Source organism: Pararge aegeria, chromosome Z (genome assembly GCF_905163445.1).
Source record: "Pararge aegeria chromosome Z, ilParAegt1.1, whole genome shotgun sequence".
Taxonomy (NCBI): domain Eukaryota; kingdom Metazoa; phylum Arthropoda; class Insecta; order Lepidoptera; family Nymphalidae; genus Pararge; species Pararge aegeria.
Window position 1 is genome coordinate 19,818,754 of NC_053208.1, and position 16,049 is coordinate 19,834,802.

Here is a 16,049-nt window from a genome sequence, read left to right on the forward strand (position 1 = left end):
GCAGAGCCACTTATCCTCTTACGGTAAACAAGTTGTACAAGAGCTGAATCATTGCACACCGCAAGCAAATGAACACATATTACAACTCGTAGTCACCGAGACATAATTTGCAACCATAAATTAAAAGCCGCAATTGGAATAACAAATATAATAAAATGGATTAAATTTTCATGTTATTATTTTTGTGAAATTTGACAGACTTCGAAAATATTAGGGAAAAAACATTCTATTGATTCCTTGGTCAGCTCAGACTGAACCAGGGAAAAAGTAATGCTCTGCATAAATGTTTTGAAAATTGTTTTTTTTTTTTTAATTACTCAAAGAACTGAGATAATATTCTATAAATTAAAAAACCACCGTTCTTTAATAAAGTGTACATTAATCTACTAGTCAAGTCCTTTAATTTGATCCCATATCGAGAGAGATGTGAAAAAATAGGTATTTCGCCGTTTTGCGGCGGTGGCCGATTTTCATCAAACATAACTAAGAACACCCCCGACTAATTCATACAAATAAAACAGAATTCAAATCGGTTCATCCGTTCAGGAAATATGACACCACAGATAGACACACACACACATATTATGTCAAACTTATAACACTCCGTCCTTTTTTGCGTCAGGGAATAAAAAGCTATAATCCGATGTTCCTAAGCATAAGAAGCCGCAAATAAGAGTTAGCAACTCACTAGCAATTAAGAATTAATTTAAGAAAAGCATCCCCAATCATTAAAAATAAGATCAAGTAGTAAAGTAGTTTATCAATTACAAACAATGAACAAAGCTTTCTTATTTTTAATATAGGTAATTATACTGAAATATTTAAATGAAACACCAATACTGATTAACTTATACTTCCACACACCAAAGTGTTGGTTAACTGTCCCCTTTATAATCCCTTAGGAAGTTGCTTAAAGCAAAAAGGGAATCTCTAAAATTATAACAACAATTTACTCATCAATCCGGAACATCTATTTACTTATTGCGAGCTATACCTGCTATACGTAGAAGGAACAGCGGTCAAAACCAGTTGCATTTTTTGCTAGTTCCGGCGTCAGCGTGCTATTTTTGCTTATAAGACTGAAGACAATAAAAATGCAAATAAATTCTGATCAGAAATTTTTTAATGAGAACGCTGACTTATGATTTAATAAAATAAGAATAAAACAACAACGCATAACTTTATCTAGGGCGGATCTAATTCCGATTAACTTATAACTAAAAAAAATATCTATTACGACGTAAACCTAATATGTAAGACAAGTTTTTATCGATTTATCATGTTCTATTTTTGCACAGGTAATCAGTCTGTGACCTTTAAAGTAATGTGTGTATTTTAACATTTAGTATTGGCAAAAAATTCAAACGGACGTTAACCGTAGGGCATTGTAAATCTAGACTTTAGTTTAAGCATGTACAGATTGACTTAGAAGTGCCAACAAAAATCCCTACTAATATTATAGATGTCAACGTTAGTTTTTTTGTTACGCTTTCACGCAAAAACTACTTAACCGATCCACATGAAACTTTGTACTCATATTCTTGGAAGTGTTAAAAGTAATATAGGATACTTTTTATCCCGACATTAGGCTCGGATCCTTTGGGAGAGGGGATGAAAGTGTTTGACGTTTTTCACCGTAACTCCGACAAATTATAACCGATTTAAATAATTATTTTTGTACTTTAAGAGTTTTTAATATGTGTTTAATTTTACCCAAACTGCGGTTGGAGATAGAGGACAGAACTCCTCAGCGGCAGCACAGCAGCAAACCCCTCATTTAAGGCTAAGCGATACTGAATACTTTAGAACTAAAACTAAATTTAATGCCACATCAAAAAACAAAATCAAACGACGAAGTCGCGGGCAACAGCTAGTATTCTATATCTAATGATAATATACGATTCATGTAAATTATGAAAAACGCAATTTTATTTATATTCTAATTGAGATTTATATTTATTTTCAATACAAAAGAGATCCGCCAGTGACAGGAAAACCCTAACTCATAATTATGATGTGTCGTACATATCAGTTTGTACCGCTGGAACTTCGAAAATCCCTGCGTACATCAATTATTTTCTGATTACAAATATTTGATGAACGCAGATTTCAAACTGTAAAGATAAGAGTAAAAACTATTCAGAACTATAAGAACTAAGTAAAGACCAAATAGCTAACATTGCATACTTAGTAATTACCCGTTCACGCGTTAAAGACTTCGTGTGCAGTTTCAAAAGACGATCTTTTAAACACTTTTCTGATAGCGTTGCATCGGAATTATCTGTTGGCATACTTTCACTGAAAACATTGTATGTTTGCACATATAGCTTGCAACACGGGTATAATACCAGAAATTAGGTCGCATGCTTTTGTTCCTGTCTCATACACCGCACAGAGTGTATAAAAGTTAGTTTTCTATGCTCCAGGCTTCACATCCATACATAAAGTTGGTACTTTCTGTTTAACGTTTAGCATATTTTTTGTTGTTAGAATTTCCGATCGACATATTATTATAGTTAAATAGGTTACTCCACTTCTTTTAATTCCTACGTATATACAAACTACTGTACATTGCGAATCACATAAAATGTACCTAATAGGTCTAATTTTGTAAAAAATAGATCATGGAATTTTTTAAAGAGGCATTTACTCATAAATAACTTTAGCGATGGGCGCATAAATATAAGGATAGTGACCTCGCACAAGAAAACAAAAATTTGCAAGATACATCGCCTCTCGACACAAGCGGATACAGAATGTAAAATTCTGCAATAAATCTGTGCTCGGGAGTTGTGTGGTACAACTCAAGGATAGGCAGCACTAAGGATAACTGTCCTCATTCAGTGTAGGAGACCTTCCACCACGATTTATCATCAGATCGTGCGTGCAGTGGCGAGCATAGAGGGTATGCACAGGGTATGCAGATGATATAAAATGAACAAAATATCTAGTACGAGTTATAAAAACTTAAGGAAAGACATTGTAAGAGTTATAAAAAGCCTACCCTCAAGTATTCAGAAACACATATTGGATATTTTCTCTATTTTATATCATCTGCATACCCTGTGCATATCCTTTATGCACGCCAGTGTTGCCGGGTTATGGTCATGTTATACGTACTAGTTTCTTATTATTTTCCCACTTAATATATTTTTTTAGTAGTAGTAGAAGTTTTTGTGATATACTCGTCCGGGGAAGTACTACCACCACGCTTATTTCTGCCGCTAAGCAGCATTGTTGCAATGTTGTGTTACGGTCTGAAGGCCGTGGTTGCTGGTGTAATTACAAGCACACGAGTCTAGGACCTTGCATGCCCTGCGAAGTGTTTGCTTTGTTTATAGGCTTTCCTCTTACCATCAGGTGGGCCATATGCGTGGTCCGTCTATTAAACCTATTTAAAATAATCATTAATCCTCATGAATATAGTCGTAACGGGCCTGAGTGCTGTAAAATGAGATTGAATGTATGTAAGTATTAATAATCTAACAAGTTGTGTACAGCTAGAAAAAAATCACAAATTTACCTCTAACCAAAAAGAAGTTAATTTTTTTTGTTTTTTTTATAATTATTTTTTTATAAAATATTACATGTGGAGACATCTCTGAGTATTTTAGTTGTTTGTTTTTTTTTAACTATCAATTAATAATGATATTTCCGCCGAAGGAAGGTGTAAAGCTTTGAAATAATTATAAAATATAATTTATGACAAACTCGACAACTTCAAGAACCATCTCAATTTGCAATAAAAATGGCTTTTTTATCGCTTCGTTGTATACTGAAATTGCGGTGATAGCCTAGTCCCTAGTGGTTAGGATTTCCGCTTCACTTTCGAGGGGCCGAGATCGAATTCCATGACGCACCTCTAAACCTCCTCTTTCTAAGTTATGTGCGTTTTCAGTATGAATTATATCACTTGCTTCAACTTTGAAGGAAAACATCGTGAGGAAACCTGCATGCCTGAGATTTCTAATGTTCTCAACGGTGTCAGAAGCCGACCAATACGCTACTGGGCCATTGTGGTGTCTTAGGGCCTAAACTCTTCCCACTGTGGCATCTCCCAGCGCGGCTAGCATGGGCCGGAGACAATTATCTGCCCGTTGAAAGGATGAAAATGTATCTTCTCCTATCCTCCTAATCTATCAACTCTCAGAGCACAGGCGCACACGTGGAAATAATATCTAAATAATATATGTGTAATAATAAACGTGATTTAGCAGGTGGACACGTTTATCCCCCGTCAGGGGATATAATCGGGGGATATAATTTTAGTCTGCTGCCTGTGCTAGCCCTGCTGTAGTGGGCCGGTAATTGTGTTGGATCATCGTAATCGTTGAGATGATACAGAAATCGAATGGAATAATACAACAATTTTAAGCTAAGGTAGTTAGCATAGTGACGGCCGATTGGCGCAGTGGGCAGCGACTCTGCTTTCTGAGTCCAAGGCCGTTGGTTCGCTTCCCACAAATGGACAATGTTTGTGTGATGAATATGAATGTTTTCAGTGTCTGGATGTTTATCTATATAATATAAGTATTTATGTATATTATTCATAAAAAAATATTTATCACTTATCTTAGTACCCATAACATAAGCTACGCTTTCTTTGGGAGTAGATGGCGATGTGTGTATTGTTATAGTGTATTTATTTATTATATTAATTTTTTTTTGGTTTTGAAACTTAATCACTATTTTTATTTATGTTTGTTTAATTGACTTACCCGGCTCTAATTTTTATTGGCATTTAGTGTGTTCTACTTTTGTTTTATTGGTACTACACATTACTATATATCATTATTGGAAGTGGGCGTTAATTGTTGCGACACATTTACCCTTACCAATATTCTGAATAAATAAATAAACTAAATAAAATATAGTGCACTAAACTAACCTTAAGTCCTGCAGCAATGCTTCGCCGTGGGCGATGGTGGCAGCGCAGGCGTCGAGCGAGGCGGCGCGATGTTGCGCGCACTGTTCGAGCGCGCGCCGCGCCGCTTCGGGGCTTTCGTCAGTGACGCCCGCAGTACCGCCGCCGCCACTCCGTAACGTCTCCAGCCATTGTAGCAACTGTACAAAATAAATTGCAAGTAAATAACCATCTACAGCCCGAAAATTATAAACAGACAATCTAATCCACAATCGTCAGATGGCAGGTTGAATTTAGCGCTTTGGGTGCATGGACGGGCTTTTTCGTAAATTTAGTTGTCTCGGGTCCCAGGACTAATTTCGGCCGAGACTCGAGACGTGGTTGTAGAAATTGTACTACGTACCTATAACTAATGTTATTTTCTAAATATTACATTTTTTTAATATGTTTACGTAATGTTTAAACTTTAATACGACACAAATCCTTTTTAAAATTCTTTTAGTGTCACTGATAAACCGATCCTGGAGAAATTTTGCATATCTATACCTTTCACTCTACGGCGGACTCCCACCACGTTTTTAATTCCACTATAAATTAGACCTTAATTGCAATCGCATTTCGTATTAAATGATGACGTAGACTAAGATGGTAGTGGGCTAACCTGTTAGAGATTAATTTTCATTGAACCATAACCCTAATCCGTTTTTACGCAACATCGTGCCGGAACGCTACATCGCTTAGCGGCACATCTTTGTCGGTCAAGTTGTAACCAACCACGGCAGAAGCCTTCCGCCGGAACAGACCAGAGAAAATTCTGAAATCATACATTCCCACAGTGCCCTCAGGATCGAATCCGAAATCAAAACTCCCACTAAATACCGGAGGGCTTACCGCTAGTGAAGTAGTAGAAGTTAAATTAAATTAACTAAAATTCTAAATCGAACTAATTTATGCTCCTTTTTCAAACTAAAAATGTAACATATTCCTTTTTTTTTGCTTTACGTTCACAAATATGCTTAGTGAAAAATACCCGTTTTAGTATAATTATAAATACTTAGTAGCATAGTTTTAAAATAATTTCAACAACATTGCTATGTCCGGACGGGGCTTTATGTTCCTAAGCCTATTTACCCACTTACAGTATTATGTGCTATATATGTATAAATGAAAGCAATAAATAAATAAAATATAAAGTATTATAATTTCACCTCTTTTTCGTGTGTGTAGAGTAGGACAGCCAAATCTAGCCGTCTTCTTCGTCGGTCGCCCCTTGCCGCGAACGCCGCAACGTGAGCTTCTAGTTCCCGCGCCACGCCTAGTACTTCTTCGGCATCGCACTCGCCAGACCTTGCAAGCTCTTCCGCTGCCGCCAGAAGCTTTTCAGCATTTGTGTATGTGTTCTGATAAGATATTAAAACAGTTGAATATACCTTATTCGAAACTATTTAAAGCAGGCCAGGCAAATGTGATAGGCCTACGTGAATAAAGTGATAAATATATAATAAATAAATACCGCCATCTAGCCCCAAAGTAAACGTAGCTTGTGTTATGAGTACTCAGATAACTGATAAATATTTTTAAGAATAATATACATAAATACTTAGTATGTACAGATAATCACCCAAACACTAAAAACCTTCATGTTCATCACACAAACATTTTACACTTGTGGAAATCGAACCCACGGCCTTGGACTAAGAAAGCAGCGTTTCTGCCCGCTGCGCCAATCGGCCTTCGATAGTGATAGTTTTGCGTGAGTCTAGATACATTTTGTGTACTAGGTTTCTCTTAGTTTAATTGAAAAACTTATGATACCATTAGGTAATGAAACATTAATGTTCTAACAGCTTTTTTTATATTGTTTCACAGTTCCTGTTTACTAAACTGCGTTAGTGTGTTTGTTTGCTTTCCTTGTTTAGCTCAACCACTGCACCGGTTTTGGTGAAATTATGTATAGATAGCTAGAGCTTATAGATAGATTTCATAATAAAAATTGGTTGTCTGTAAAGTCGGCTTACTGACGATAGTTGAACGTGACAACATCGTAAGAAAATACTGCTTTAATGGTTGCCTTTTAATAAGAAAATTTTAATTTGATTTGTCTGATAGATATTATCGTTGCTATAAACAATTAACACCACATTCACTTTTCACTGCACTTCATCCTTCGAAAACATGTAAATGTATAATTGTATAGAAGCTGTCCACGCGGACGCATTGCTCACTCAAGTAGGAGAGAGACAGATGTCCGCGATCTCGCATGCACTTCAAGCCTTGAATGGAACGCCTTAGAGCGAGGTAACGCCGCATACGTCATGTTCTTTCGTGCGTGCAGCCGGCTCCATCGAATTATAAGACGTTGGCACGTCAAAAAAGGTTACACCAGGACATTTATAAAATCGAAACAACGCGGACAGAACTCGCGGATGCAAAATTTGTTTGGCGTTATGTTCTTATTTCCCACCAAAACCAGGGTATACATTTATATTTAGGCGGGGATAGCCCAGTGGGTAGGAGTTCACTTTTGGGGGGCCGAGTGCGAATCCGAGCACGCACCTCTCGCTTTTCTAAATTAGGTTCGCTTTAAATAAATAAAACATCACTTGCTTCAGCGATGAATGGAAAACATCGTGAGGAAACCTGCATGCCTTAAAGATCTCAATAATTTTATCAAAGGTGTGTGGACTCCATCAATCCGCACTGGTCCAGCGAGGTGGACTAAGGCCTTAACCCCTTCTCATTGTCGAAGAAGACCCATGCCCTGTAGTTGGTCGGTAATGTATTGATAGGATCATATTGAAAAAACCACTGACCTGTGCAACATTTTCGAAATGTTCATGAGATTTCTGATAGGTCCTAGCCTTGTGGAGATTCTTGCCAATTCCAGTGTTTTTCATTAAGAATTTCTCGCCGTGATTGCCTAGCCAATCTAGCACCTAGAACAAATTACAGTATTTTAGTTTTAGCAGTAATTGTTGACAATACAACATAACATGCCTTTGGTTGTCTCAAAGAGACCACTATATATCGTTATATAGCGAAGAGGCCGCCAAATTATACTGAAGGTTATATTGTGCTATTCTATCTGTGTCTCCGTGAAAATTCTCTGTGGTGTACAATAAAAGTGTATTCATTCATATATTCATTCTCTGTGGTGGCCTAGGATCTGATGGATGGCTGGCATATTGAGGTATACCAACCTGCCTTCTATATACCTTATATAGCAGAGGAAGCGAGTAATTGGTGCAGTTTAAGTCTCACCTGGTGATAGCGCGACTTATGTAGTCCGGTGTTGACCTTGGATCTTATGACAGTCACATTGAGATTTACCAACCTGCCTAGTCTTTCATACGTAGCAGAAGCGTGAGTCTTAGGAGTAGAAGTCACGGCCTGATGTTAGCGCGGTTTAACTACTTTATGATGACCTTGGAACAGATGTATGTCTGTCACATGTATGTATACCAACCTGCCTACAGTCTTCCTTATAAAGCAGAAGCGCGAGTCTTTGGTGCAGTTTAAGTCTCGCCTGGTGATAGCGCGACTCGAGTGCTCTGTGATGGCCTAGGATCTGATGGATGACTGCTAGCACGTGATTTGCTCCCGAGCTGTAGTCTGCTGCCGGATCGCCACCACTGCCTCCCGCGGAACTCACAGAGCCTTCATTCTGTGCGGATGAATAATACATCTTAGAAAATACGTATTAACAATGATTCTACATCCGGGTGCACCAGAATTCTTCTTCACGTTCAAACAGTACAATAAGCAATTAATAGTAAGTTCGATTATTTGTTGAACAGTAGATGTGTTCATTTCTGAATATCTCTTCTAATACTATAAAGCTAAAGAGTTTGTCTGGTTGCACTCGCTTATCTAAGGAACTCCTAGTTCGATTTGATTTTTTTTTTGGTGATGGATAGTCCATGTACCGAAAAAACCTATATTGAATATTGTAGAAAAAACGGGTAAGATAACTAACTCTTTTTTAGAGCTGCGTAAACGGTTAAAGTTACGCCAAAATAACGGTTAAAGCTTCGCCAAATATGACGAAATGGCTCTTCTATAAAATTATTTAAAAAAAAAAAAGAACCGCGACAGCATATGACCATTCTTTAAGGTGAACTCATACACAGACGTAGTTGTTTCCAATTAGTCCTATTCAAAGAAACAAATGCATCCTAACAACATCAGATTATAGGTAACTCATGTCGTTCTCACTTCGACCAACGCATACGTACGTTGATTGTTGCTAGAAGTTAAAGATATATGTATAATAATTATGGATTTTTGAACGTACGTCACACAATTTTTATACAACTCGCTAATTCATTACTAACCTGTTCATGCACTTTTAGAGCAACACAAAACAGGTATTTCTGTGGATATTTTAGTCTCAACAGTTTATTGCCAATTACTTATTGACTTTACATGATATAACGATTGCTGATTATTGCTGATGCGGTTGTACTAATATTATAGACTCACCATGTCTGCCGGATCTGTCTGATGACAAACTTGCACTAAATGGTCAAGTTGGTACAGCAGTTTTTTACTTGTTGAATGAACCTGTAGACAAGAAAAGAAAAATATTACACAGAGTAAATATTTATGTTTATATTATTGTAATATTATTACAGCCTGATGGTTGTCGTTGAGTATGAGGCAATCTACTATTATTATTATTTAGCTCTTTATTTGTATACCACATCATTATTTTATACACATACAAAAATAAAATATAACAGAAACACGAAGAAAGAAGTAGAATACAAGAGACGGCCTTATCGCCTATTATTTTCGAAATTAGTCTAAATTTTCTCTCTAATTAAATTCTTTTGCAACACGTGGACACTTTTTTCTAAGAAAAAAACAAATAACTGCTTAAACATAGAAACTGTTTCATCGTTCTTAAAAGGGTAACGCTTTTAATGTCTGAAACGTTTATTTAAAAAAAAATTAGATAGTAACCGGTAAAATAAAGCACAAAATTCTAACCGATTATTTACTAAGAAAAATAGACCTGAAATTAAGACCGGTTCTGAGCCTTTAGCAGTAGTAGATCTTTTTGTGACAGACTGGGGAAGTACTATCGCCATGACTATTTCTGCTGCCAAACAGCATTGCTGTGTTCCCGACTGAAAGGCATGGTTGACGGTGCAAACACAGGCACAGAAGGCTACGCCTCAGGTTTATAGACACAATGCGACATATTGTAAGAGGTGTTTTTTTAATGCACAGCGAAGCCTTGCTGTGTATAGGCGATAGTTTTCCCCATACCATCAGATCGGCTATCTGCTTGGTCCATCAATTATTGCTATAAACCATTGCAAGGTGAATGATTTTTTAACAAATTAAAATTGCAAGACAAAATAATCACTGTAAAATGCTGAAGTTTGAAAGGAGCAACTGCTGATTTTCTTGCCGGCTTCTCCTCGTAAGAATCTGCTTTAAGAATTTGCGTGACCCGGCGGTAGTCACTATAAACAGACAGACTTTACGTTCCAAAAGTGCTTAGGCCTACTTGAAATAAATGAATTATGACTTCTGCTTTAAACTCACCTCAGTGTAAGCTTGACACATGTGCTCGTAAAGTTGCCGGTGTCTTTGCGCATGTTGTTCGAGAGCTCGAGGGTCGGCGCAGGGGGGCGCCCCTGGCCCACCCGTTGCCAATTGGAGGGCGACGGCACACTGAGCGCCCCATCCACCTACAGCGCTCGCGTAAGCTTCCGCCTTGTGGTGGAACACGACCGATAGCGATAGCACTGCTGAACGTTCCTCCAAACCTATACAGAAATCATCATCACCACCAAGCCATTATCTTCCAAATACAAGGCACGAGTGTCCTCTCAAAGCGAGAAGAGTTTGTACAGTAGTCCGCTTGTTAAGTGCTGGTTGGTAGATTTCACACACACTCTAGTACATTATGAAAGGTTGCCTCACGATGTCTTCCATTAAAGCTAATAATATTTAACTCCTTGAAAACTGCAAAAAACTACAATTTCGATGCAACTACAGATTTAATTTTAACTAGTTCATGCCGAAATAGATTTATACAATTCCTAGTGTCCTTAGGTTCGGTTTTCAAATTTCTTCTTTGAAAAACAAATAAGAAAAAGAAAGAAAGAAAGAAAAAATATTTTTTACATTGCGCCACACATTACAATATTCACAACACCACATATGTTATTTGTGGCACAACCTAGAAAAAAGGTGCCAGCTCAGCATTGTGCTGCATGCGCCAGTGAGCATACAGCGCTGATTTTCAGTTGGCACCTTGTACCAGGTAACACCACGGAAATAATTAGCCATCCACTGACCACATTTTAATATTTTAATTTAAATGCTTAGTTTAACAAAAATAAATCCACAACTATAATAATAATAAATTAAACTAACATATATAATTAAACGTACATATATCAATAACTAATTAAGATACACAGTGTAAAAGGTGGTTACATAATTTAAACGTAATACAGCTATATATTATAATAAAATTATTAAGTGGTAAAGTAAAGTATCGTAAAGTTTACCAATTGTCTCTAGAGAAAAGATGACATAAATAAATATGTTTCCTTCCTTTTAAACATGCAGGGGCTGTTAAGAGTCATCACATCGACCTCGAGGGGATGGTCAACTAACCTGCAGATAGCTGTTTGTAGGCGCGTTCAAGTCGATGCGCAAGTGCTGTTATTTGTGGTTCCGCGTAATGTCTTTTGTCCGCAAGCCTGCGAGCAGCGGCAGTGACGCGAGCGACGCTCGGCCTTCCACCGCCCGTACACGCGGCCGCAAACCTGGCAAACATAACGAGTGTCACATAACATATCGTCACTGGACCTACATTTATTTTTGTCATTCCATTTCAAGTCAGCTGTTGATTGTCTACCTACATTTACTAATTTGATCGCGAGAAAGTTAACTATAATTTATATGGTATCGGAGCGCCATATAGTTACAATACTAGGAAACAATACTGTTACTAGGTGGAGCTCTTCCGATATCCCATAAATTTCAGTTAACATTCGCGCGAAGTAAATGTAGATAGAAAATCTCAAACTTGGCACTCTGATGATAAGTTATGATGCAGTCTCTAAGATGATATGATACTTACTCTACTAAAGCCAGTAAGTCAGTTCGATTGCAGTCTAGAACTTATACACGATAATCTTAAGTTATAGCATTGTAGAAGGATTCAAGCTTGTCTTATGCGGTTTAATAAACTTTTATTTTTATTTTAATACAGTGCTAAGATGGTATTTAACCTATTAAAGTTATATAACCCCCAAACCCCTAGTTTGTACGCGGCATCGTAAAGGATTTTGTTCGTCTTCGTCACAAATATCTAAAATAACCTAAATTGGCAGATCGAAATCTAGAGTTATCTTTGCCCAAAATTCCACAAGAACACTAAAAATAATGAGTGTGAAGAGGAATATTTTAAGCCTAGGAATAATTTAATTTAGAGATTTGTGTACACACAGGGCCATGCTGTGTTTATTTAGAGTATTAGTATGAGGTTTTTAGGACGTGAAGCATCATAAGCACCCATACTAAAATTATGAATGCGAAAGTGTGTCTGTTTATTGAACCGTTTTTAATGAAACTTGCATCATGGAGATAGACATTAAATAATTCCCGGAAAAGCTGCCGGTTCAAGTTTCTGGAAGGGTTCAAAAATAGCAATTGATATATTCGTTGCAAGGCTTGACCACTTAACCTATCTTAGTGAAATTTTGCATAGAAATAGTTTGAATCCTAATAACAGGCATAGGATTCTTTTCATCCTGGAAAAATTAAAGGTTCCTGCGGGAGCAGCTAGGAAGGACACAAACATTTTATAATAATACTGCTTTAAGCATTATTAGTTAAACCCCAGAATTGGCAGCAATAAATACAATATATACACATACATACGCATGTAACCATGTAACTGTGTAATGTAAGGTTAGACTGTCAGCATTCGTTTAAGGTGAAGTGAACAATATGAGGCAGTAATTATAAATAAGTAAAAGGATATCCCTTTAGCAACAGTAAAAATTTAATTGACTACGTGAAATATAATAACCAGTTTCATAACAATCTGGATTTCACTGCTACAACTACATCCATTTCCTTTTATAATATGAAGCCAATTAAAGTTTATTAATACAATAAGCCGAGATTTCTCATTACTGAGATTTAAGAGCATTATTAATTTTAAATTATTTTTAACACCCACACAGCTAAGACTGATTTTCCACTGGAGTTGTGCTGATCTGTATAGTTAAGGCTAGATATGCTTTAAACTAATAAAGATGTTATGTTTTCATAGCTTAGGTAAGCTAAGCACTGGTGGACTAACGATGAACCTTGCTGTTTTATAGAGAAATGCATGCTTAGGTAGCAAAATATGTTAGCTAGGAGGTGTATGCTTACTTAGAATTGAGAAATTGGTTACTTTTTAGCATAGTTGACATCGCTCACTGCTTCTACATCGCGCGTCCAATTCTGGTAAAAAGGCACCCCTCAAAGCGGGGTTTATCTATTATAGCACATAGATAAACTCCACTTTGAGGGTGCCTTTCTAGTAGCAGTAGCACTCAAACAGATTTAATTCATTCAGACATAAATCTATGTTGTTCTATTCGAAGTAATAAAAATAAATGTAAAAGTTTTGGTGTGGTAATAATGTCAGTCGCATACCTAATTAATGTTTAGTTTTTATTTTTTAAGTTTTTTAACGGTATTCTTTAAAGATGGCTATCTTACTACTGGCTATGTAACTTTATAATTAATGAAATGATCGTTCGATCTTTCTGTAGCCTGCTCTTTGGAGACGGACTTCTAAATCTCACGGGAATTCAGAAAATGTACGTAGACGAAGTAGCGGGGGCCCCTATAGTAGTACGTTAAAATCAATTAACATTTACCTGGCATGTTCTTCCTGTAGGCGCTTAGCTGCGGAGCACGAGCGACCAATCTCTACGTAAGTTGCCAGGAATGCCGTGCGATGATTAACGATCCATTCCAGCATCTGTATCAAGATAAAATTGCTGTCTTAATGATCAATAGAAAAAAGGTATAACTGAGTAAAATCATATGAACAAAATTTGGTATATTATTAATCGTAAGAAGCTTTTTCTATTTAGCTATCTTTGTACATACAAACAGAGTTATCGGTAGTGTTCGTTTAAGCTTAGAGTTATCTGTTTTGTAAAAGTTGTGATTTCCAGTACTAATGTTATAAATTAAAGAGTAAAAAACTTAACAACTGAACAGAACCATACGTACTGTAAGCCCACGCAAAACATACGGTTTCCGCGGGAATTGATAAAACCGGAATCAAACACGATGGAAGTTGCGATAAGCAACTATTTATAATAAGAATATTTCCACTTAAAATAAGATATCCCTTCACTTTTTCTGCTCTTCTGGACGTTTAAAGCATACACACACCTTTTGGCTCTATCACCGACAAAAATAAGTTAATGCCAATTTGTAGTACGGACTTGAAATGCCACTAAAAATAGTGTCGGAAAGAATCCCACATAAACAGAGCTTTAGCCCGGTAAGCCAGGCATCTCATAAGAAGATTTCCCCCGAAAGATATCTTGCATTTGATACCTTTTCGCAATCCTGTTCAAATAGCCGGAGCTGAAAGCACTGGTCGAGCTGCATTTTCTTGTGTTGCCACAGTTTGTGGGCGTGGGCGTGGGCCGATCTTACGGCCGAGAGCTGGGCGCGCAAGGCGGCCGGCGAGCCACAGTGGAACGCGGCTTCCGTGGCTCCACCGCCACTGGCTTCTGCGCATGCCGCTGCGGCCGACTCAAGCCGCTGGACTACGCGTTCGCCTGAGGCACAAAATTACAATTCCAAACATACATCCACAGCCTACAGTATAAAGAAGAGATATAATAGTGGAAGCCTTTGATCTCGTGGTAAATACACACACACATCGTCTAGACAGCGACGCGACGGTCTTCATCATCCGATTATCATTAAATTATCATTTCAACCAATCGACGTCCACAGCTGGACATAGGTCTTTTATAGGGAGTTCCACAATACACGCTCCTGGGCCGCTTGCCTCAAGTGGCTCCCAGGGACTCGCCTGATGTCATCTGTCCACCTCGTTCGGGCGGACCTACGCTGTGTTTACCGCTGTGGGGTCGCACCAGCACTTTAAGACCCCAACGTCCCCATCGGTTCTCCGAGCTATGTGCCCTGCCTATTGCCACTTCCGCTTCGCGACTCGCTGAGCTATGTCAGTAATTCTAGTTCTTCTACGGATCTCCTTATTTTTGATTTGATCAAGTAGAGATACTCCTAGTAGATAATCACAATTTAAACTTTTCTATTCACTTATAACCACGCAATAATCATTCAACTACAAGAAGGTATGCATTATAAATCAGACTATATAGAAAAACACAAGACGTTATCACAGGGTGAAGTTATCAAGCAAAAGGTCGTGTGAAAATACGATATATTTGCGTGTAAAAATATTTTTTTATACCTGACGAATTATTTCTGAACTTAGTGCGGAGTTTTAGCCAGTTATTTATAGCAAAAATCAAACAACTAAACAAATATACTGAACAATTAAAATACAAATCGAGGTACTATTTATATCGACGCATCCATTCACTGGAATTTAAAATATATAAAAATAGAAAATATGCCTACAAATTTATAATTAATGAGTGGAAAACAAATCAAATATAAAATAATTCGTAACGGAAGAATAAATTGCAGTTTTCACTAATTTTTTACATTATTAGTAAAGTAAAAAATTGGTAAAAAAAAAACACGATAATTCGTTTGCTTTAGTATTTGTATAACAAATTCAAAATAACATACGACTAGAATCGGAACCTCGCAGACAATCAAAGCACATGTCGACTCGACAACATCCTTCAGTATGTTATGATTATGAAACAATCACTGCAACATTGCACTGACACTTGAACACTCCTCGAACGTAAAGAGAATTAATAGTTATTAGTCCGATAATTATTCACGCAAACAAGGCACTGATGAAAAACAGCTAAATTTTATTGAGCATAGCGAAAAAATAAATCGAACTGTTGCAGTTTATGCACGGCGCTTCTGCCGTCGCTCCGGTCTACTCTTTTTACCATTTTACCGGTTGCAAGCCACTCAGGCGTAAGAACTAAGAAGTCACGATATAATGTTTTATACATTTTTG

The 16,049-nt window shown here is 37.3% G+C and overlaps 1 protein-coding gene across 4 annotated transcripts in view; it reads right to left on the minus strand.

Annotated features, from left to right (window-relative positions):
- The window catches only part of LOC120636262 (kalirin), a 167,141-nt gene that overhangs the window by 146,826 nt on the left and 4,266 nt on the right, over positions 1 to 16,049 (minus strand). For all 4 annotated transcript variants that reach the window (XM_039907654.1, XM_039907652.1, XM_039907653.1 and 1 more), the window contains exons 6-14: positions 14,465 to 14,691; positions 13,771 to 13,874; positions 11,504 to 11,655; positions 10,421 to 10,644; positions 9,347 to 9,427; positions 8,331 to 8,528; positions 7,678 to 7,800; positions 6,073 to 6,264; positions 4,889 to 5,064 (exon numbers count right to left, since the gene is read on the minus strand). In XM_039907654.1, coding sequence (XP_039763588.1) covers positions 4,889 to 5,064; positions 6,073 to 6,264; positions 7,678 to 7,800; positions 8,331 to 8,528; positions 9,347 to 9,427; positions 10,421 to 10,644; positions 11,504 to 11,655; positions 13,771 to 13,874; positions 14,465 to 14,691 — 1,477 coding nt within the window. The remainder of the gene's footprint in view (positions 1 to 4,888; positions 5,065 to 6,072; positions 6,265 to 7,677; positions 7,801 to 8,330; positions 8,529 to 9,346; positions 9,428 to 10,420; positions 10,645 to 11,503; positions 11,656 to 13,770; positions 13,875 to 14,464; positions 14,692 to 16,049) is intronic.